Source organism: Struthio camelus, chromosome 1 (genome assembly GCF_040807025.1).
Source record: "Struthio camelus isolate bStrCam1 chromosome 1, bStrCam1.hap1, whole genome shotgun sequence".
NCBI classification, from domain to species: domain Eukaryota; kingdom Metazoa; phylum Chordata; class Aves; order Struthioniformes; family Struthionidae; genus Struthio; species Struthio camelus.
The window spans coordinates 68,658,538-68,679,736 of NC_090942.1; the positions used below are offsets into that span (position 1 = coordinate 68,658,538).

At 44.6% G+C, this 21,199-nt stretch overlaps 1 protein-coding gene across 5 annotated transcripts in view; it reads left to right on the forward strand.

Annotated features, from left to right (window-relative positions):
* IQSEC3 (IQ motif and Sec7 domain ArfGEF 3) overlaps positions 1-21,199 on the forward strand; it is a 109,765-nt gene that overhangs the window by 44,633 nt on the left and 43,933 nt on the right. For all 5 annotated transcript variants that reach the window (XR_011141605.1, XR_011141604.1, XM_068946774.1 and 2 more), the window contains exon 2: positions 4,001-4,081. Coding sequence is in view for 1 of the 5 variants with exons in the window: in XM_068946774.1 (XP_068802875.1) it covers positions 4,001-4,081 (81 nt within the window). In the remaining 4 variants the exon portion in view is untranslated. The remainder of the gene's footprint in view (positions 1-4,000; positions 4,082-21,199) is intronic.

Sequence of the window (21,199 nt, forward strand, 5' to 3'; positions counted from 1 at the left end):
CATTACCACCCACCTGAATTATTAAAAAAAAAAAAAAACACACAACAGATCTGCACCCTAAAGTGATGAGTCTGAATTCACCAGATTGAAAACACCCTGCCTTCCTCCCTGTTTTTCAAAGGTAAAACAAGCCTTGTGCTTTCTGGTGCTTAAATCTTCAGAGGCTGCACATTCAAACTTAATGCAGCCTTTCTGACTTGTGAAATCAATGCTGTTTAAAAAAAAAGAAAACACAGAAAGGAAAAAAAAAATCAAAGGTTTTACACTGACTTCAGGACAGACACTAGATATCCCAAGAGTCACTCCAGAGCTGCAAGGGTTGACTAAACCACGCAGGAACGCAATCCAGGTGCTACCAGCCATTACCACCCTGCCAGGCTCAGCAACAAAAATAACATCTTACCTGAAAGACTCCCTATAGTTAAAAAGACAGCCGCTTTGCTAAACTACTTACCCCAGGCTCAGAAGTGATAGTAGGGCCCTAGGACACTTGCTTTTTTTTGCCCAGATAAGAGCTGCTTTATTCAACTGGCAATTAATACAGCCTCTTCCACGTGGTCTGCTAACTCTGTAGCAAGTTAACCCCTTCTCTCGTAGCTCCTGTCTGAGCTATGCATGCCATGCTGCAAAGGCAAGGGCCTTACCTTCCTATAGGTTTGGAAAACATCAGGCATATGGGGGATAAGGGCTTGGAAAGAGAGAGGAAAATTAATAGGGATAGTCTCCAAGATGGAACCCACTCCCTGTGGTATATGTTTGGGTGGGACAAAAGAGAAGATGCAAATTTTAAAAGAAGCAAGTAAATTGATGCAGAGCTCCAAAAGCTTTTTGGTATTTGGGGAACTCAGAGACATCATAGGATATTCCCCAATCATAGGAAGAGCTTTTGGTACAGTCTTGGAATACCCATTTGCATCACATACACTTCCCTCCATCAGGCAGCGTGTGCTCCCCACCATCTCCTTGGCGACTTCTCTCTGGGAATCATGGCCCTGGATTCAAGGTTCCTAAAAGCCCTGGAGGCAAATTTCTGCCTGCGGGCATAATCAACATCTGATAGTGGTATGTAAGGTGCATAACTGCTCCAGAGACCTTAGACTCTCAGAGGTTGAAGAGGACCCTGGTATGGCCTCAAAACACCTGAGGTTAATGTTAAACACCCAGAAATCGTGACAAATAGAGTCAACAGCTGACTGTGCAGCTGCAGCGCTTAAAGCATACTGATTCCCTGAAGAGTATCTGTGCAGGAGACTGAACCTAAAGTCATGCAGCTTCACGGTCTTCCTTTCCCTATTTCCTCTTTACTTTTCTCTGTTTCTTTCCTAGTAGTTAACTAACAAGGCGAGAGCCTTTTCATACATATGCAGGCTTCCCTTTCTCAGTCTTTTTTGTCTGTTCTTATTCCTTCCTCTTTTTTGCCATGTCGCCCTTCTTTGTTTTTTGCTCTCTTCTTTCCAAGTGTAATTAGCAATCTTATCTGAGTGGTGCATCTAATATTAGAATAGGGTAAAGAACACTGGAGTTCATGTAGGGAAGTGTTGAGATTAGAACTGGCTGAAATTTGCGGGTTCCATTTTTTGGAAGATTCCAATATTTCAAAATGTGTTATTTTTATCTGGAAGTAGGCCCTTTTTTTCCCAGTAGTTCCTGTGGACACAGAATTCTGAAAGGCTTTCAGTAGGAAATGCCAGCATATAATTCTTCTGAAACTAAATGTGCTCCTCAGAAAGAACACTGGCTGTTACTGAAGCAGCTGAGAGCCTTTTGCGTCTCCACACTGCAGCTGGCAATTTCTGCTGCTGCTGCAGGGCAGCCCTGCAGAGCTGATTGCCTTGGCACAGGTGCTCCACACCTCTTGGGCTAGCCAGTTCACAGGACTGCTTCTTTGAGAGCTGGGCAGAACAAAAGCTTGGGTGGATGGAGAGATTGGAAACCCCATGGTCTCTGTCCAAGGTGCTGTTTATATGGTATGGCTGCACAAGAGATTTGGGGACTGGAAGCCTGGCCATCCAGCAGCCTGGCAGTAAATTCAGATAAAACTCTCGAACTGAAGAAAGTTTGTCAAACCCAAGATGTTTTCTCCAGACAGTTTCAGTTTGAAGAATCAGTGTTTTCTGAGAAAACAAAATTTCGTCAGAAAACTCCTGATGAATTCTATCCAGAAGCAGAACGACAAGATATAGGAGCTTGAGTATTTACGTGAGCCTCCTGGAACATAGGCTCAAATGTGATCCCACCGCTTGCTTTGGTAAAAAGACAGAAGAGGTAAATTATGAACACACCAGATTAACAGGCACTTGCTATCTAATAAGCTTAAATTGCAAACAACATAGTGAGAACAAGCAATAACCAGGCTGGCAGAAGAGAAAGGATGTGAGCTGGGTAGTTACTGAAATGGAAGACCAGGAGATGAATTCGCTAAGTAAGTCACACAAACACGTCCCCAGAAGATTGCATGTCATGGGCAGGAACAGAGGACATAGGGAATAAGTCAGTGAGGTAGAAGAAAGCTAATACTTTCTTTTTCCTCTTTCTCTCTTGCTCCTGCTAACACTGTTGCTTCTAAGCAAAGATTTCTTTTGAGAATACCTTGGAAGCACAGGAAGCAGAAACACTAAGCAGTTTGTTATAATAAGCTAGCAGGGAAGGCTGAAAGTTGTCTGCAATTTAACTATCTCTGTGGCCATGTCTGTCAGATTTTGAGAAAGAAGAAGGGGATAAGCTTCACGTTTCAGAGTGACAGAAAGTGTGGCAGGGCCTTTGGAAGAATCTGAGACCCCATGCTAAGCCAGGAGACGCAGCTTTACTGCTATCACTGGTTTAGAAACTACAAAATATTTTAAAGAGATGACCCCATTGAGTCCTGACTCTCAGCAGCAGTGCTGAGAATGGAGCTCTGAGTGCTCTTCCACTGATTCGGAGACAGGGTGATTTGTGCCGTCTGAGGATTCAGCTTACTTCATCTCCCTTGCCTTTTTCTCCTCTTTTCTATTTTCCTTTCCACTCCCCTACTATTTTTCCCCTGCCTGTGTCTCTTTTTAGTTACTCCTTTTCATTGACAAAGGTCAATGTGTTCAAAATTGGCCGTTGATTTGTGTTGCCTCTAACATCTTGAGGGCCTGCATAGATGCATATTAAATTGATCTCGTTTCCAGAAGTGCTGAGCAGCTTTAACTGGGTACTGGTAGTGTGATAAGTGCTCACCCCCTTGAATACGAGGTTGCTTGCAAATGTTTCTAAGCAAGGGTCCCAAGATCCAATCACTCAAGATTAGTGAGCAGTTTTGGAAAGCTCACCTCTGGCTTTCTTCCTCTGGATGAATTCTTTCATCTTTTGCATCTAATAAACACCTTTTTTAGTCAGTTGTTTTCCTCAAGTTTGCTACATCCTACATTTGCATTTTTCTTTGCTGTAATCTGTTACCTTATTCTGTTTTCCTCATCACCTCAGCACCTCCACTTGTGCTTGTCCTGTTAGTTTTTCACTACTATTTCTGATAACACCCAGTGCTGATTTGCAGAGGCTGTTTCTGCCATTTCTTCAGGAGAAAAGTCAATGCAGTTAATTCAGCCATTGTCATGACAAAAAAAAAATCTTCTTTGCATTAAAGTGTATAGGAAATCACATGTAAGCAAATGTTACTGTCACAAACTACATAGAAGTAAAAGAGACAAGCAAAACTTTTTCATAAGATGTATGGGGTCATGGGATAGATGCTGACAGAGAGAAAACTTTTAATTTGGCTCCTTTTGCCTTGCTCTCTACAGCTTGACATCAGTGGTGGGGCAGGTGAGGGAGGAGAAGAGAACAGTGAGCTCCCTTCTTTCCTGCTCCCCACCATCTTAGAGTGCAAAGCATTCATGTAATAATCAGATTTCTCTTTCAGCATCACTGGAGAGCCACTGTCCCCTTGGAATAGTCTTGGGAAAGGGAAGTCTCCCCTGAGTTTTCCACTGAGTGAGCTGAACACTGACCTGCTACTGTTTGTTTTTTCTTGCAGGAATGAAACTGTTTTACACCAGTTCTGTTGCCCAGCAGCTGATGCAGAGCAGAAGCCTTCCTCTCCAGACTCCTCACCAAGGTGGGAAGCTGCTGCCAGCAAGGCTTTTTCTTTCCCATCCTCTCCTGTTCCCTCACCACCCATCACTGATCTTCCTGCCTCAAACAAAACTCACGCATTATATGCTTCCATCCTCCTCCATTCTTCTTTGTGTCCCATGTCCCCAGCACTGCTATTCCTCTCTTTTCCTTCCCAGAGATGTCCCCCACCGGCATCCACTCACACAAAACCCTGAGACTCTGAAGATGTACTTTCAGCCTCTTTTCAAACATCTACTTCCATCAACTCACATCCACACTTGTACATTTTCTTACTCTTCTGTATCACTTTGATATCCATATACACATGCCTCACTTTTCTCCTTCAAATTAGTTACTCCACATTATAGTGATGCCCAGACATACACTGGTATAGACCCATAATCTGTAAGCTACAGCAAAAATCACCGAAGAAACTCAGGGTTCTTTTCTCATACCAGTGTGCACACAGTGTCCATTTCCTCTCTCTCTTCTGCACACACCTGGGGCCAAAGCTGACCTCTCAGAAACCAGTAGGGCTGGGGCAGCCTGTGTTTGTGTGGGTTGGGGGGACACTTTAACATAACACACAACTGAAATGGCCTGAGCTTGACAATGAGGGGCAATTACAGACCGGTACTATTAACTATTACCAACCTGCATCCAATGCTTTCAAGCTTGGGCACATCAGCAACAGATACAGCTCTCCCTCAGCAGTAAATGATGCCAGTGCCAAAACCAAGTGGTCCAAGGAGCCTCAGAAATACCTGAGATAAACATACTGGATGTAGCTTCCATGCTCTGCCTTGTCTCCCTCTTTCCCATTCTTTCCATCGCCTTCTCACTCACAACCTCTTATACCTCTGTTTCAGAAACCTGCTCCTTTTTCTCATACTTTATCAACCTGTCGTCAGCAGCAAACAGGTACCTTTGTCAAGATTTCCCTCATCACACTGCTAGACTTTTACATCAGTATAAGAAGCCCAAGTTACTGGGGAGGGCTCTAAAAAGAGTCAGGCAGCTGAATTGCAGTAATGAGGCTGGACCATTTTTGAAATGCTTTTTCTCTCGTTTGTTCTGCTCACTGGAACAGTTTCTGGTTTCTGATGTCCCTGCAAGGAAAAGAAAAAACATGAGTGCTGACATCTGTGAAAAGAATAGACATATTTGTGTCTGTGCGTGCGTGTGTGTGTGTGTATGTGTGTTCAAAAGTGGGGTTCAGCCACAGGTGAAGACAGGGGAAAAGAGCAGGACCCTTCCTCCCCATTTGTGTATGAAGATGGAAGGCTTAACTCTCTGTGGTGTCTGTGTCAAGAGCTCTTAAGAACTGCTAAGGTTTGTGTGATGGCACTGTGGAGTATCTGCGGCAGCACTTCAGTGGCAGATGGGGAGATGCTGGCAGAAAGAGGAGGAGATAGCAGAGGTTTCTGCAGTAGGGACAGCTGCCTCTCCCTTGCATTTCTGGAGAGAGACAGTTTTGATTGATATGCTCTGTTTAGTCTTAACTGAGGCTCTGTTTAGCCATGGCCTTCAATCTCCACACTCCGATCCTTGGCCCTGCCCCATTCTTGTCCCAGCCTCCATCTTATTTCTGGTCTGCTTGAGGGTTTCCTTGCCTTACCTTCTAGCATTTTCTTGTCCTACAAGGCTCAGTCACTCCCACTATGTCTTAAAGTCTAGGGCTAGTATGTGTCACCCTCATGCCTCAGGCCTTCCTTTTAGCGCAGTGACTCTGAAAGGCCCTGCCCATCCCGCAAGCCTGAGTGTGCCTGTCCACCTTATATTGGGAATGATCAAGTTCATCATCTGGGGTCTGGCGGGTAAATGGAGGAGAAAACAGTCACTCATTCCAGTATTTTAACAACTTGGCAACTTTTTTCCAAAGATGAGCCTGAGTCAGGAAAGTCAGAAGTGGAGATGAATGACCCTTAAAGCATGTTGCATCTGGGCTTCCAGTTAAGGCCCATCCATGCTGATCTCTGCCTGTCATTTTAATGGTACCTAGCCTGTCTTTTGCAGCTCATCCCACTTTGCAGGCCACCTGCTTTCCATGCTTTCTTTCCAAGACTTTCTCTTCACCTCTTCATTTCCAGTCCCCCCCACCCTCATCCAAACAGCGATCCTAAATCTGCCTCTGTGAGACACAATATTCTGTGAAGAGAGAGAGATGGTTGAAGCCACCCTGGCTATTTGAAGACTAGAAATAGGTACACAGGCTTTTTGCTTTTTGAAACAGAGCAGCCTTTAGATGTGGTCTGTGTGACTGTCTCAGGTGAGAAGAGAATCCCTATTTTCTACACTATGCCAGGAGAAAGGCAGAACACACACGGGACTGTTAAACTCACCAATCAGCTTTATGCTGACCAGAAAGCACCTTCCACCCTCTTCCAAGTTCTGCAGTCAACAGCGGGCATCCTTTTGTTCCTGAAGTGGCATATACAGCGCAGTGAGGAGGGCAAGAGAAATAACAGAGAGGGAAAAACACAGGATCACCATGAGGCTGACGTCCATAGCTCATAGCTATGCTGCTCTGGAACGCCTTGATATGCTGCTGGGAGAAGTTCATCAGATCATTATGGAGCCTGTCATCCCACTCAAATACCAGTCAAGGTTCCCACTGAACTAGTGCAGAACAAAAGCTAAGTCAACCAGGACTGAAATACGTGGGTCAGACATCCTGAATAGGTAATCGGCTCCTGGGTGAACCAGGCACATTGCTGAATAAGCTCATCAGGGCTCCTGGTGGAGCAGCCTGGGACATAGGGGATCCCTGTGCAGCTCTCCTGAGTCCTGCTCGGGGGACAGCTAGTCACAAGCAGTGCTGTGGTGAATTTGATAAACCAGCTTGGGTTTATTCTTTCTTTTCCCCCTCCATGATCAGGCCTTTCCCTAAATGAGATAAATCCTGTCAGAACTGATGCCGCTAATAACTGTCAGCTGTCTAGTTTTAATTAGAGTTTGCTTCATTAATGCCCCAACTTCTCTCTGTGCAGCAGATTAAATAATGTACTTGCAGCTCATTTACACAAACCCCCAAACTGCAGGGCTGAGCTGCAATCCTTTAATTAAACAGCCTGGCTGATCCCTACCACTGCCTCGGCTCATCAGTCTAAGCCGATTAAAGAGAATAGGGACTAATAAAGAGCATAAACAGGGAAGTGACTCTCGTCTCTTCAAGGGACTTGGAGACTCCAGCGGTGATTGGCTGATGCCTCCTCCTCTGCCAGGAAATTTACCTCAGTCCACATCACCTCCTCCTGGGGCCTGCAAGAATAGTTCTGCTTTTAGCTCCCCAGGAACCCAGCTTCATCTTGTGAGAATAAAAAAAACCACCACCAACAACAACCTTGGAGGATAAAGGAAACATGGGCAGCAGGGAAGGTGAAGGTAAAGAGGTGTATCTAATACGAGGAAGTCAGAATAGCAATGGACAGGCAGGCTAGTGAGAGCAGCCATGCAGCTCTAGTGTGGTGCAGAAGAACAAGGACACAGAACATAACAGTAGGAGGCTGGCAATGAGGATCAGACTGGGGCAAAAGTTTCTCTCTGCTTGTGTTTTGAGGTAGTCATTGTCCACTGTCCTTGTGTGGCCTCCCCTGCTTTCTACCCTGCAAGATTTCTGGCACTTTTCTTTGCTGCCCTTCCAGCTGAAAAGACCTTGGTTTCAAGTCGGTGGATATCGATTAAGTGCATATCAGTGTCTAACCATTAAACAGAAGCCAACTCAGTGAGGCAGTTGGGATAATTTCTGTTCATCTTGTTCTTACTTGCTCAATGACTGACACAAGCAGAGCTAACCCCCTTCCTTCTGTCTCCCTTCTCTCCTCTACCATATGAATTCCTGGGGGATTACAGCTTCATAAGTTTAACAATGCAAATTGCCCACCTGGGTGCTCCACTTAGGTTGCGCTAGGGATCAGCAAGACTGGTGCCGCAGGGCGTGAACATTAGGAGACATTTCTGTTCCCAGAGTCTTCACCCAAGAAGCCCAGAGCCAAAGGACAGTGCAAGGTGATGGCAGCAACAGGCAGATTCCTGTCATTGGGCTCTGCTTGGGGCTTCCTCAGCTCAAACTGCTTGGGCCATCATTTTCCGCATTGGACCTGTACAGCACCTGGCACAAGGGGAGTCTTACTCCATGACTTTACCCCACCTTGCAGGTTGGACCTCCACAGGGATGCCGAAGATTGGGTTGAGGGGAATGAGGAGACTCCATGATGGTGGTAGTAGGAACTAGTCCTGCTCTTTTGCTGAGGTGCTGATTAGACTCTGATTTAGCCAAACCCTATAATTTCATATAGGAACTGGTCTTTTTCTTGCTGGCTTCTGCCTGTTATCAGCAAGGTTTCATTCTGGGAATCTGAATAGCCTAGTAATTGCATTTCCCACTTCTCCCAGTCTCGCACAGTGGAGACTGGCATCCCAGAACAATGACCTTAAAATATGTCCAGCAGCAAACCAGCTCCAATAGGATTACATACCATTTGCCTTTGTGTGAGGTAATGGGACTGAGATGAGAAAGATTTGTTTCTATTAGAGTAATGAGAGGAAATGATGGAGTCAGAATCTAAGGGAACAGTATATTCATTCAGTTGCCTTTCATAGGCTTTTCGAAGCCTGCCTCTGGCTCGCCTGCAGTGCTGAGTAAGAAGTCGGCAGAAAAATCACCTCTGCTTCAGTGACGGGAAAAGTTTTACAGAAATTATTAAAAGCCTGGGGCAAGTCCGCTTCGGCAATGGACATGGGGATAGGACCAGAGGGCTGAGGGATCACATCACAGAGGAGACTGGATGAGATCCAGCTATCCTTTTGTGAGGGGCAGGGTCAGATCCCAGACAGCACTTTGGAAAGGGAGGGTGTTCTAGCTGTGTTTGTGGAAGAAAGAAGGTCCTTCTTATCTGGAAAAAGTACAAATGAGACCTGACCTGCTTTGAAGGCAAAGGAAACAGAGAGTCTTCCCAGAAAGGGGAAAGGTTGGGGATCTGAACAGCATCGCCTGGAAGGGCTTGGGTATGTGCTAAGTAAAAAGTCTGCATTCTGAAAGGTTTAGGGAAAAGGTGGGCAAGCTCTGCTCATGGTATTTGTACCTAATACATCCTCACGAGGTTTAACTTTCCAGTATAGAGAATGCTGCTTAGATCAGGGTTGAAACATGATCAATGCAACTGGCAAGTGTTTACTTCATGATTATAGGCCAATTAAATTGTAACTCAATATAGTTTAGACTTCAAACAGCTGCGTACTTGTTTCTAAAGTACCTCCTGGATTAGTCACTGTCACAGACTGGTTACTGCCCGGCATTACTGCATCAGTTCCTGGAAAAGAGACTTGTAATTGATCCTCTTACCCATTGGTTACATCTCCAAGTCAGCCTTCTTTGCACTTCAGGTGGAATTCCCTCTTGCCCCGTTTCTGACTCATTAAACCACTCAGATGGAATGATACGTCCTTGCTGGAAGTGGTCCTTTGTGCTTGTCACCCCATTGCTGCAAGTGGGAGGGTGAAAAGTGGGTGGACAGATTTTGGACAGTTCTTTGAAATCAAAGTTAGTTCAGAACTAACTACTTCAGTTAGTAGAAATACATTTTTCTTCCCAGCTCCCTGAGATGGATGAGAGCATGCTATACCCTAAACAGCACACTGTTAAAAACCAAAATCTGATTTCCTTTACTTCTGGAGGTCTTTTGTCCCTGACTCTTTGTGTGTTTTTGCCTGAACTAGCTGTCTCCGTTACATACATGCCAGCTGTGTGCCCTATGAAGTCATGCTGAAAGGCACTGGCAAGAGAGCCACGAATATTACCCACTGCACAGTCACAGCATCATGCCCCTCTTTGGCTGCCCACTGCTGTACCCAAGAGCACCTCTCCTCACAGTAAAACTCTGACTTTGCCCCTAGGCCATCCTAGGTCCTCTGCCAGTGAGATCCTCCTGAGAGGTCCACAAGATTTTATTTGACTTGCTAATGCAGTCCCCCTAAGGCTGGAGCCCATGAGGTTGATGGGAACTGAACCACTCTCCAGATTAATCCCCCTTTTAGATACCACCAAAGTATCTTAATAAAAAACTTGGAGTCAGGTAGGGAATGATAATTTTCCACCAGTATCCATTACTGTTTCAGCATTACTGAAGACAACATTATGTCTGAACTTGTGAAGAGTGACCCTGCCTGACAGAAAGTGGTGTGAGTCCACTCCCTGAAATGAGAAATTAGCCTTTCCAGCTTAGGATTGCTGGCAGGATATTGAATCTGTAACCTGCAAGTCAGTGGTTGCTCTCGGCTCAGAGGTATTCGGTAGCTCTTGGTCCAGGTGTGAAACATGATAATGATTCTAGTCTATATCAAATCAGATCTATGACCTACCACACAAAACAGCGTAACAACTTTGACTGATTGGCACCCAGCTGGCAGTGTCAAGTGTAAGCTCCAAGAATAAGTGGACCATGGAGGCTGAATTCTCCCCTGATTCTTCACGGAGAACCCTCGATGTTAGGCTTACAGCAACTGGACATGCCAATTTAAAGGAAACCTCCATGCCCACAGTCTGTGCCTTGTGTGCCCTGAGGACAAGTGACTTCACGTACAGAGCTCTTCAGTCTGACTTCTTTCATTCCCACTAAAGTCCTCCACAACACTATTTTGAAAAAGGCACAGGAGAAATCTCAGCAACATTTCTGCTTTGCTAGCACATGCTGTTTGTGCTTTTTTTTTCATTTCTTTTCCTTATTGAGGTCACAGACATGAAGAGAGGATTTTTTCCTGCATCTTAACAGCTCATCTTATTATACTTTCCTCCCTGTAGATTTAATAATCCTCTGTTCAAGATATTACAATTGGAGGTTGTGGGGATGCTGCAAAGAGACAGGGATAGGTCAACAAGGTCACCTACATATTCCCCAGGCTCACATTTGTCAGAACTTTAATTTCAGTCTAACACAGAGATGTGGGCCAGGAGTAACATCTGGACCTGGATTTCAACTCTTTCTAAACTTGGAGGTGAGGAGGTCCTCTCTTTTAAAGGGTATTTTCTGTGGACAGGACTAGCAGCTTTAATTGCTTTGCAGGAGCTTAGGTTCAGAATCACAAAGGTATTTAGTGCATGTAGATTTAGGGGAAATAAGGACGCACATACGATTATAAGCAAAAATTAGACTATGGTTTTAGAGAACATCCTTAACATCATAGTTACCAACAACCTCAGGAATCTGCTCCATGGAAGTATCGCTGACAATTCTGGTACTATTACCTGGGAGAAATGCTCTTTCTGGAAGCACACAAAGAAACAGGAGGTGAGTTGCAGAAGCAGTAGCTCAGTCCAGTAAAGGAGATCCACCAGGACTGAACATTTTGACACAATTTCCTATATAGGCATTTCTCTGCTCCTTCGCTCCACCACCTGGGGCTGCCACTTTCAGGCAGGTCTAGAAAACGTGAAGGTGGGGAAGTAAAGTGAGGAATGAACAGGCTCTTCAACAGGAAAAGAAAGGTATCTCTGAGAGCAGCTGGAGCCTGCCTGTCATATTGACTGCTTGGTTTGTTCTCTGTCAACTCCTTTCTTCAGAAAGAAGAAAGCTGACAGGAGAGAAAGACCAAAAGAAACTAGTATGAAGCATCTCCTTTTAAAACTTCAAAGACATCTATCAGACAAGCGTTCCCTGAAAGCCTGAGGCTGTATCCAGCCATTGCATGACCACCATATGTCCTCCATTTCTTCCTTTGTCCTTGTTGCTTCTGTTGTCTACATGGGTCTTGCTCTAGAGCAATTCAAACTGAGATTCAGGCACTCTTCTCCCATGTGCAACCACATTTGCCATGTCTTGGGCTGGAACAGTAGTAATGTCAGTGAGTCAATCACAGCCAAACCCTGCAGTTGTGGGGGGCACTTCCACCAGCTGTTGACCTCGGTTAGTTGCTTTAATACTGGGTTACTCACTCATGGCTTGCAAATGATCCTGATGTTCTCCTCTCTGTGTTGCAAAGAATCCCGTCTGTAACACAGCAATTGCTCAGTGCCAATACAGCACAATCTTGAGGCTTTCCTTCCCTTCTTTGCAACATTAACGGCTGCTACCTCCTGTGTTTTCTGCATTACAACACCACAGAGCTGCTTGAGAAGAGGCAATGAAGCAATGACAGCTTTGGAAACAGTCTTACCTCTAGCACCGGGAAATGGGCACAAAAGGTTGGTAAGGTAATATCAGATAGGCTTTGGTGGAACTGACACCATTCACCCTGATCATTACTGGTATCATTTGACCTGATCTGTATCAGTCAAGATCTTCTGCAGATCTCCCAAAACTGGACTACTCCAGATCTTTTATGCAGTAAGATGTATTCTGTTGAACTCATCAGATGGTCACGATGGACTCTCTGTCCACGCACTTGTTCCTTGGCTTCCAGGGCAGAGAGATGGAGCAAGTATGTACTGAGAAATTGGCAAAGAAATGTAAAAAGAGTCATTGAGAAAAAAGGAGGGTATGGTTTCAGCCCAAGAAAGAAGGAAGTCCTACTGTAATAGAAAAGGGCATCAAAAATGCTACAGAGAGAAAGAGAGTGTGGGAGAGAAGGTAGCAGAAAAAGCAAGAAGTTAAAAAAAAAGCATAAATGAAATAAGAAATTGGAAAGGACAAGAACATGTGAACAGGGGATAAGTGAGCAGGTCCTTGGCCAGAACATTTCTGTTTGTGCCAGCATTCATTGGCAGTGACAGAAATGAGGCTCTGGCCTATTATTACACATTTTCTTGCAGTGAGATATCAATACAAAGGCCTTTTCTCTTTTCTGTGTTCTGTAACACTGGCTCATGCCTGTGCATATGGAAAGGTTTATCTGCAGATCCATCTTCCAGCCGTCCCCAGGGGCCAGGCTCTGTGTTCAAATGCAGTAAGCTCTCCTTTTGGAAAAACATGGCTATGCTTCAGAGTCACTTCCCCTCCATGTGCCAGGCTTTCAGCTCCTCCAAGAAATGCTGAAGAACCTGAAAGGCTGAAGAGGAGCACGCTGTACAACTGCTCAGACCAGTCTCATTGGACTCTGCAAATGGTTGGTTAGCTGAGAAAGAGAGGGTAAAAAAGGCACTGGGACTGTCACCCTGCCTGTTCAAAAATGACAGGAGAGCTGGAGACCACCCCATCTTCTGTGAGGAAAGAGCCTTCTGAAGAAGAGCATCAAGATATAAACAGGAGATGAGATTCAGTTAGATCTGGGTGCCTAACTCCCTCAGGTTCCATTCAGAGTCCATGGCTGAAGTAGCTGGATGGGGCCCAGAAGGTGTACTGCAGTGCAAGAATACTGCTAGTGAGAAGGGTGAAGTGGAGGATGTGATAAAGGTGGCAGCAAGTAGGATTCTGTGGGCAGAGAGAGACTTCTTGCTTCCTACCAGTACATGCCCTAAAATGGAACTTTCTGCAGAAATGCCTATTTCCTAAAGCCCTTTTCTCGTTGCTTTACATGGTGACTTGCCATTGTACTGGTTAGATGGAAAGTTAGTGCAGTGGGGAGACAGAGGAGAAAGGCTGGACCAGTGTGGCTAACAGGAAGCTGGTAGGATGTCTAATGAGGATACTGAGGGGGATACCATTTGAGTGGAAGACAGCAAGACTTTACCTTTCCCTTTTCCCTGCGCATGTCACAAAGCTGTCCATATAAACATGCAGTACAATTGCAGCAAGCCTGCCTTAGGGAGTGTCAAAATGCTATTCAAAAATAAGCAGAAGTGCTCAATACTGGGCTGATTTCATAGATGTAAGCCCCACTTCCCAAGAGAGTTCAATTTTCTGCCCTGAAGATTTGAAGCTAGGCAACTATGATGATATGCAGGTTACTAGGTCCATACCTAGATGAAAGTGGTCTCATCTTCAAAACTGTGGAGTCTACACAAGCCTCTTTGGGGCCAGCTGTATGTTAAAAAGCCAGCTTGCATAATTTCAAATGAGGCTGTTTGCTCTCTCGATTGAGGAACCTTACTCTGGCCACACGGTTTGAAAGTGTATGACAGTAACTTTTAACCATCTCTGGTTAATATTTTGGTTGTTTCCACATACAGAGCGTACCATCATGCCACAGGGAACCGTATTTGTCTGGTGGTGAGCCATGCGTGGTCTTTGTCATGTGCTAGCCTGCTATGTTGTTGCTTTCTTGTAAACAAGTTATGATGCTGTTATCATTGCCTGCATATCTGAGTTGATTGCAATCTCTCTCTTCCCATCTTATGCAGAAAGAGGGAAGAAGGTGGTAGGATGCCCTGTGCATACATTGCTGGTACTAGATCTTCTGGGGTCACTGGTGAAATGGAAAGCTGCCTGGAATTTCCCAGAACATACTAATGTTAGAGAAGTAGATAAAGGTGCACAAAAATGGACTGTGCATGACCGCACTGTAAAAAATATTGCTGGGCTGATACAGCTCAGCCGGATCTGATGAGCATGATGTAGGTTGACTTCAAAAATACAGCATATAGGGTTAGATCCTCCACTGACTTGGATGGAGTCCACTGGTGTGAGGATATTCAGCACCAGCCTTGGCTCTGCCCAGCAACACAGTGGGTTTGACTGTGTAAAGACAAAGTCCTATTTTTCTTAGATGATCTTCCCCAGAAAGATCAATGTCTGACTACAAGGTATAAGATGGGAATCATTTTCATCTGTCATAGGGAAGGAAAGTTGAAGTGTCCCTAGCAGCATCTGAGCTTGCATGACAAGATGTGTAAGCTGCTGTGACATCCTGTTTCCCAAATGGGAATGAAAAAAAGGAACGGGAATAAGGTATCAGGGAGGAGAAGTGTCATGAAGTTGATCAGGGTGTGAATAAATAGCAGCAGCAATGAAGGTGGGTTGGAACTTGCAAGAGTATAACTTTGTGCCTGCAGCGCAAGACTGGGGTGACAGTGCCTGGATGGGGGAAGGGAGGAGGTGATGCTAACTATACTTTTTCTGTCCTGGTCTTCAGCCATGGGCCAACTCCAAATCATGGATCTGAACAAACTGAGTAAGTTAAAATCTTGATCAGGTCTGCCTTCCTAAGGCTAGTGAATGGTGTTTGGACTGTTTGTATTGAGGGCAGTGATCTGAGACTGTGATACTCTTTATGTTGAGGATAGCTGGCCCTCCTTCTCCTGGGTTTCACACAAAGAATGGTCTTCTACTTGGCTGCAGTGATCACAGGAGATAGAATATGTGAGATACCTGAGACCAGAAACAAAATGTATCATCTCAGTTACACAAAGGTCTTCCTGTGACATGACTCCCTCGCTGCCCTCAGTGATCAATTACCCTGTTCCCTCAGGAAGGAACCCAGAGGTGCAGTCCAACCCAGGGTCTATCACAGCATGCTGAAAAAAGAGAAGATCACAGAAGTCCTTGCCTAGGTCTGTAAATTCCAAGAGCTATGTCCCTGACTCAACTCACGGGGAGCTGGAATAGGACAGCATGGGCTCTCCTATTGGAGAGGACTAGGAAGATATACAAGGCTTCCTCCCATTGTGGAGACTCTGCTGCCTCCCAGCCCTGAATTCATCTCATTTTAGCAGTGAAATTCTATCTTCTGCATGATTGCACCGGCAGGCTTTTGTCAGCGAATTCGGTGATGTTCAAACCTGCCTCGGGGATGAGGAGCCAAGAGATCTGAGTCGAAGTGGCAGAAAGACTGCTGCTGAGAAGCCAAGTTTCTCTATCCCGGGGTGCTGAGCGGGCACTTACACTAATGCAGGATGCCATCTGTTTTTTCCTCCTCTAAAAGGTCGTGTTTACTAAACATTGCAGACGCAAGAGGGGTTTGGGGTTAAAGTAAAAGCAATTAAACCCTGCAGAGCAGAGGCCTCCTGCCCCTTTGCTGTAGACTCAGTGCTTCTCACACCTCAATGGTAAACGCAGGTGCACTGTTGGATGCAGCTGTATGTTACCTCCTCTGCAGTGACAGGCTGTGGGACCTCCTCCTGGTCTAACCTGCAGAGACAATACAGCAACTGCAGCCTGGGGCATCCAGTGCTGAGGTGTGGTGGGCAGCTGAGAAAAAGACTATACTTCCCAGGCTGAGCCCTGTGCTCCTACAGGTGGTGAAACAGGAGGCTTGGCTAGGAAGGAAGGAGAGAGGAGTATGCCAGAGAGATGGCCTAAGTGTCATCTTGAGGTGTCAGCCAGGCAGACATAGGAACGATAAGAAAATCCATGTGAAAAGCACACCACCTGGCACTCCCAGCCTTGCACCATAGATATCACTTTTCATTCAGCAGGAGCTGCCTTAGCTGTTCCAAGTCACCCTCTGGAGGAGCCTGTCTCTTTCTGTGAAAAAACAGAGATCCTATTCCTCAAGAGGCTGAAGTCAGTCTTGGTGAACCTGGCCCTCAGACAGGCAGCCAGCTCAGACTGACATCTGAACAATCATCTTTGCACCATGAGGGCCTGGAGTGCATCAGAAAAGCTTAGCACCTGTAGCGCGGTTCTGTAGCAAGAGAAATAACGACGTAACAACGTGGGAATAACGCAGTTCTTGGGGGACCATATGATTATGATATGATTAAACTCTAGATCTGAAGCAGGGCCCCTGACTTCGGCATGTTGGATGCTGTGGCACCTGAGGCATTTGTTATTATTACATACTCCATCTGCTTATTATACATGTCACCAAGACTGCTTTAAGCGATGTTGAAAAGATGTTGCCTCATTCAGTCTGTGCTAAAGTATGTTGAATTGAATTGATTTGCAGTATATTTACTGTACTGTACTGTCAAATCTATTCTACAGGTGTGTGTGCCAGCTTTTTTTATGAAACAAGTAATATATGCTGGAATGGGTAATAAGTTTGGTTAATTATCATTAATTCCCCTTGGGTAAAACTAATGTGAAAAGATGGCTTGGTGCCAATGCTTTGCAAGGTGTTACGTGAATGTAGACAAAATCAGAATCTTGTTCCTATTTTTGTCCATGTTGGGGGAGACTGTCTGAGAAAGCTGCAGCTTGGTTGTCAGGGGATGATTTGCCAAGATCAAGTTCCAAGTTCCCTGCCTGTCTGGCAGGAGGGGTTTTTGCCTTCCATCATTTTCTGCATGCTCCCAGAAAGTCATGCCTCCAAGTCACCCTAAAAATCAGATTTTAAAGCAAATCAGTAACAATTCTTTTGAGCTGAGACTCCAAGCATGTCAGAAATCTCTGAACCTTGAAAAGATACCACAGCGTATTACCAAGCCTGCCTCAGCCATTTTTCATGGAATTCTGATCAACCCATTCACCATATGTTATGAGTATCCTCAGGGAATACTAAAATGAAATAAGCTGAAAAGACACTTTGGATCCTGCTAAGTCAGCTCTTTCTTTCTTTCTCTTTCTTTCCTTCTCTCTCTTTCTTTCTTTCTTTCTTTTTTGTTTGAGCAAGGAGAGGAGAGAGAAGAGAGGGGAATGCTGAAATGTCTTCAGACAGAGGGAAGACATGTTTTTGCATACTTGGGGTCTGGACTCCATATTCTTGGTTCTTGCTAGTGACCTCTTTTTCTAATTCTCCAAATGGTGCTTTCTAAAGGATTTTATTCTGACCTCTCTAAAGCTTTGAAGTCTCATATGACTCTCAGGCTGTGGTAACGCTAATTGCTTCCAGCACTTCAGAGCAGCATATAGACAATAACCAGCAGATCCTTGTAAGAGGTTCCATGAAACAGATTCATAAATTATTGTGGTCCTTCACAGCTACTCCATGTAATTAGTCTTTGCCTCAGTTACAGGGCACTACCCTTTACCACTGTCTTTTTCTGGAGTGACACAAAGAGAAAGCAAGCTCAGCCTGCATAGCACTTTTGTGCTCACACCCGTAGCTCCTCCCATCTAATTAGTTGGATTTTTGCACAACCAGTTCACCTGCCAACAAGGTATCTGAGCACCCTCTTCTTGAGTGACTGGTTGCTTACACCTCTACCCAAGTCCAGAGGAGCCATTACTGGTTTTGTTAGTCTGTTATTGCTCTTATTTATCTGCATTATTTTTTCTTGTTGTAGGAGAGTGAGAGCAAAGATATGTGTTTTGTGTCTTGAGCACATGGGACCTGTGTAGCTATGGAATTCTCAATGAGAAAGCCCAGTTTTCCTTTCCCATAGGTTTAATGTTTATTGTGAAGACCTCTCCTGTCCTTGAGAAGAGTAGCTCTCCTGATCTTGGAGCCTCGTTTAGTCACTCAGCTACCCTGTAAACATCTCTTCAAGAGCTCTGAAAATTACTGCTCAGAGCATGAACTGATTCTAGTGTTTGACAGCGAGGGCAATGGAATGTAATGTCTGGAGCATCCAAGTCCTGTACTCCTGCCTATGAGTCTAGCTTGAAATTGTCTTGAAACATTTTGGGGCAGGGGGTTGCATGCTCTTTCTTAAGCCATCAGGCATGGGAATACTCACACCTTACTGTCAGGATCCTTCAAATAACCATGGTCCAACTCCATAGCTGGTAGTTTGAAGCAAGATACTTGCCTAGCTGCAAATGTATGTTTCCAGTAAGAGGGAGGTGGGAAGGAGGATGCTAAGCAGTGTACCATCCTAATGGTATGAGAACGGACAAACAGTCAAATCTCTCCCAGGGCAGAGGATGACACAACAGGTCTGTACAGATACAGGGAGCAGATGCTGCCAGAAATGGGCTGGTGGGCATCTCTGGCTTAGAAATCAGGTCTCACTGTTTTAGACTGAGGTTTGGAAACCTCACTTTAGGTTTCCATCTTACCAGTAGAGGAGAAAAAAAAGGAAGTCTGAAAAAAAACCTCTCCATAATACCGTTTTTCCTCCGTGTCTCCCTACATCCTTCCCTTATTTTTCTCCTTATACAAAATCTTCCTGAGAAACCTGTACTTAGAAGCTGATTTACCTGTGTTGGACATCATTGACAAAAATATGTATTGGTGCCCGGGTGAATAGTCTCAGTGAGAGCTTTCTTACCAGCATGCTTTCTGGAAACAAGCACCAAGATTTAAACCAGAATCCTGATATCCCTGTTTTGAAATAGGCTTCATGCTAGACTAGCTATAGTGTTTCATTTAAGCCCTGAGTCAGATTGTCGGTAGCCACCACCTTTGTTAACAAAACTGTTTTGTATCTACAGCAGGCATATAAGAGTTAGCAGTGCAAAAGCAGCAGGAGATATCTGAAACATCAGACAGATGTGTTTTCTACAGCAGATGAAATCCACTTGTCATAACAACTAAGCTAGTTTCTATGGGTCATAAAAGTCATGTAGGAACATCTAGAAAGAACAAAACAGATGAATTTGTAGTCTTCATCTTTTATCTGATTGCAAGTGATTTACATTAACATTGCAGCTTTCAATCAAAGAGAATTCAAAGCACATTGCCAACCTTCCCTACCTGATTGCACAACCAGCAGAAAATTGCTTCATTTATCATGCAAAGGAAACTGTAAAAAATGTGAAAGACAGTGGCATATGATACTTTAGGATAGCAAGGAAAGACTTCTGATTACAGCTGAAACTGCAGGGGTGATGCTGGGATTCAGAACTAAATTGACCTAGTTGGAGTTTGGCCAGGACATTGGGATTCACACCTTAGACTCTGCGTGGGTTTTTTAATTATTAAAAATGGCTAGAAATTTTTTCTCATCCGAGAAACAGAATATGCAATAGCTCCATGCTCCTCCTTTTGCCCACAGCCAGGAGATTTGATTGTACATTGACAAGAGAATAGCAACAGTATCCCCTCAATTGACTTATAACAACATCCTGAAGCACCTCAGATTTTGCCACAGAGATCTTACATATTGTAGTTTCTATCCGTGCCCTACTTATTTTTCTTACTGTTTTTTTTATTATTACTATGATTACCATAGTCCTCGAGACCCTCACTTATTAACAAAAATTGTGCTCTACCAATACAGATCAACTGTGTCACTGAGGGGAGAGAGAAAGGATCAGGATCATTAAGATTTTAGCCTGTATTTCACTGCAGTATCAGTTTGGATTTTTAGCAATGATGCACTGTGTCTCCCATATAGGGACTTCATCCGTTCCTCCCTCGAACTTCTTTGGGAACAGATTTAAGATGGGAGTGAACTTGGGGGGAAAATATGGTTGCTGCTGGAACCACAGGGCTTCAATGCTAACAATGAGGCTGCTAAGCAAACTCCATTTTCCCCTTTTTCTATTGCTTGTAAGTCACTGAAGTTTCCCAAATCAAGCTGAAATTTCCTTGGTTCTGCCTCTGGCCCAAAGGTGAAGTAAGTTTGTTTTGTTTTGGGGGCTTTTTTTCCCTCACTAAATAAAAATGATTTAGCCACAAAAAAAGGATGAAGATACTATTCGCACTGTAGCAACAATATTTGCTATTGCTTTCTGAACAGCTCAACAGCCAAACCAGCAGGAGGTTAAAAAGTTTATATTTAGCATAGAAACATCTAGCTGAAAAATGCCTTTGAGTGTTTCAGGGAAATCTGATTTTGGTTTGACCGAGTTTTAACCCTCAGAAAATTCCACACTGCATAAGCACAATAGTCTGTATGTGTGTTTTCACTGGCCTCAGAACATGCGTGGTGGAGGAAGGCAAAGTTACATACGTATGTGTGGTTAACTGACATCCTTATCCTAGCAAAGTGTCTTTAGGGGCTTCAGTTATGCAATGTGAACAGGAGCGCTGAGATTAATGGTTCTTTACATATGTAACTGAAGGTGTTCACTTAATGTTTGCAGTCTCAGGGTCTTCCTGTGTCTTGAGGAATATCCTGGATGTCTCATGAGGTTAAAGAAGGCTTCTGAGCATTTTGGGTTCATCCAAGGCTCACTTACAGAATATAGAGTTCAGGGGGCAAAGGATAAGGTCCTTTGTTAGGTTGGAAGGAAGGGCTTCAACACTGTTGTGCTTCAAATGCTGCAAATTCTTGGAGAGATCTCTCTCCTCTGGATCCCCTGAAGGGAGATAGGGATGACAGGCCAGCCTTGGGAGCCCTCTATGTACAGGGACACTTACAGGACTGGCATCCAGTTTTCATTTTGCAGGTCACCTGAGCTCATACTGCCTAAAGATCCTGACTACCCTCACAGTAAGCTGTGACAAAGCCCATCCTGGGATGGCCTCAGGGCCATGCAAGGGAGGATGCTAGGTTGTCATTTCTACATGATGCTGTAACTGCAAGAGCAAATGGAAT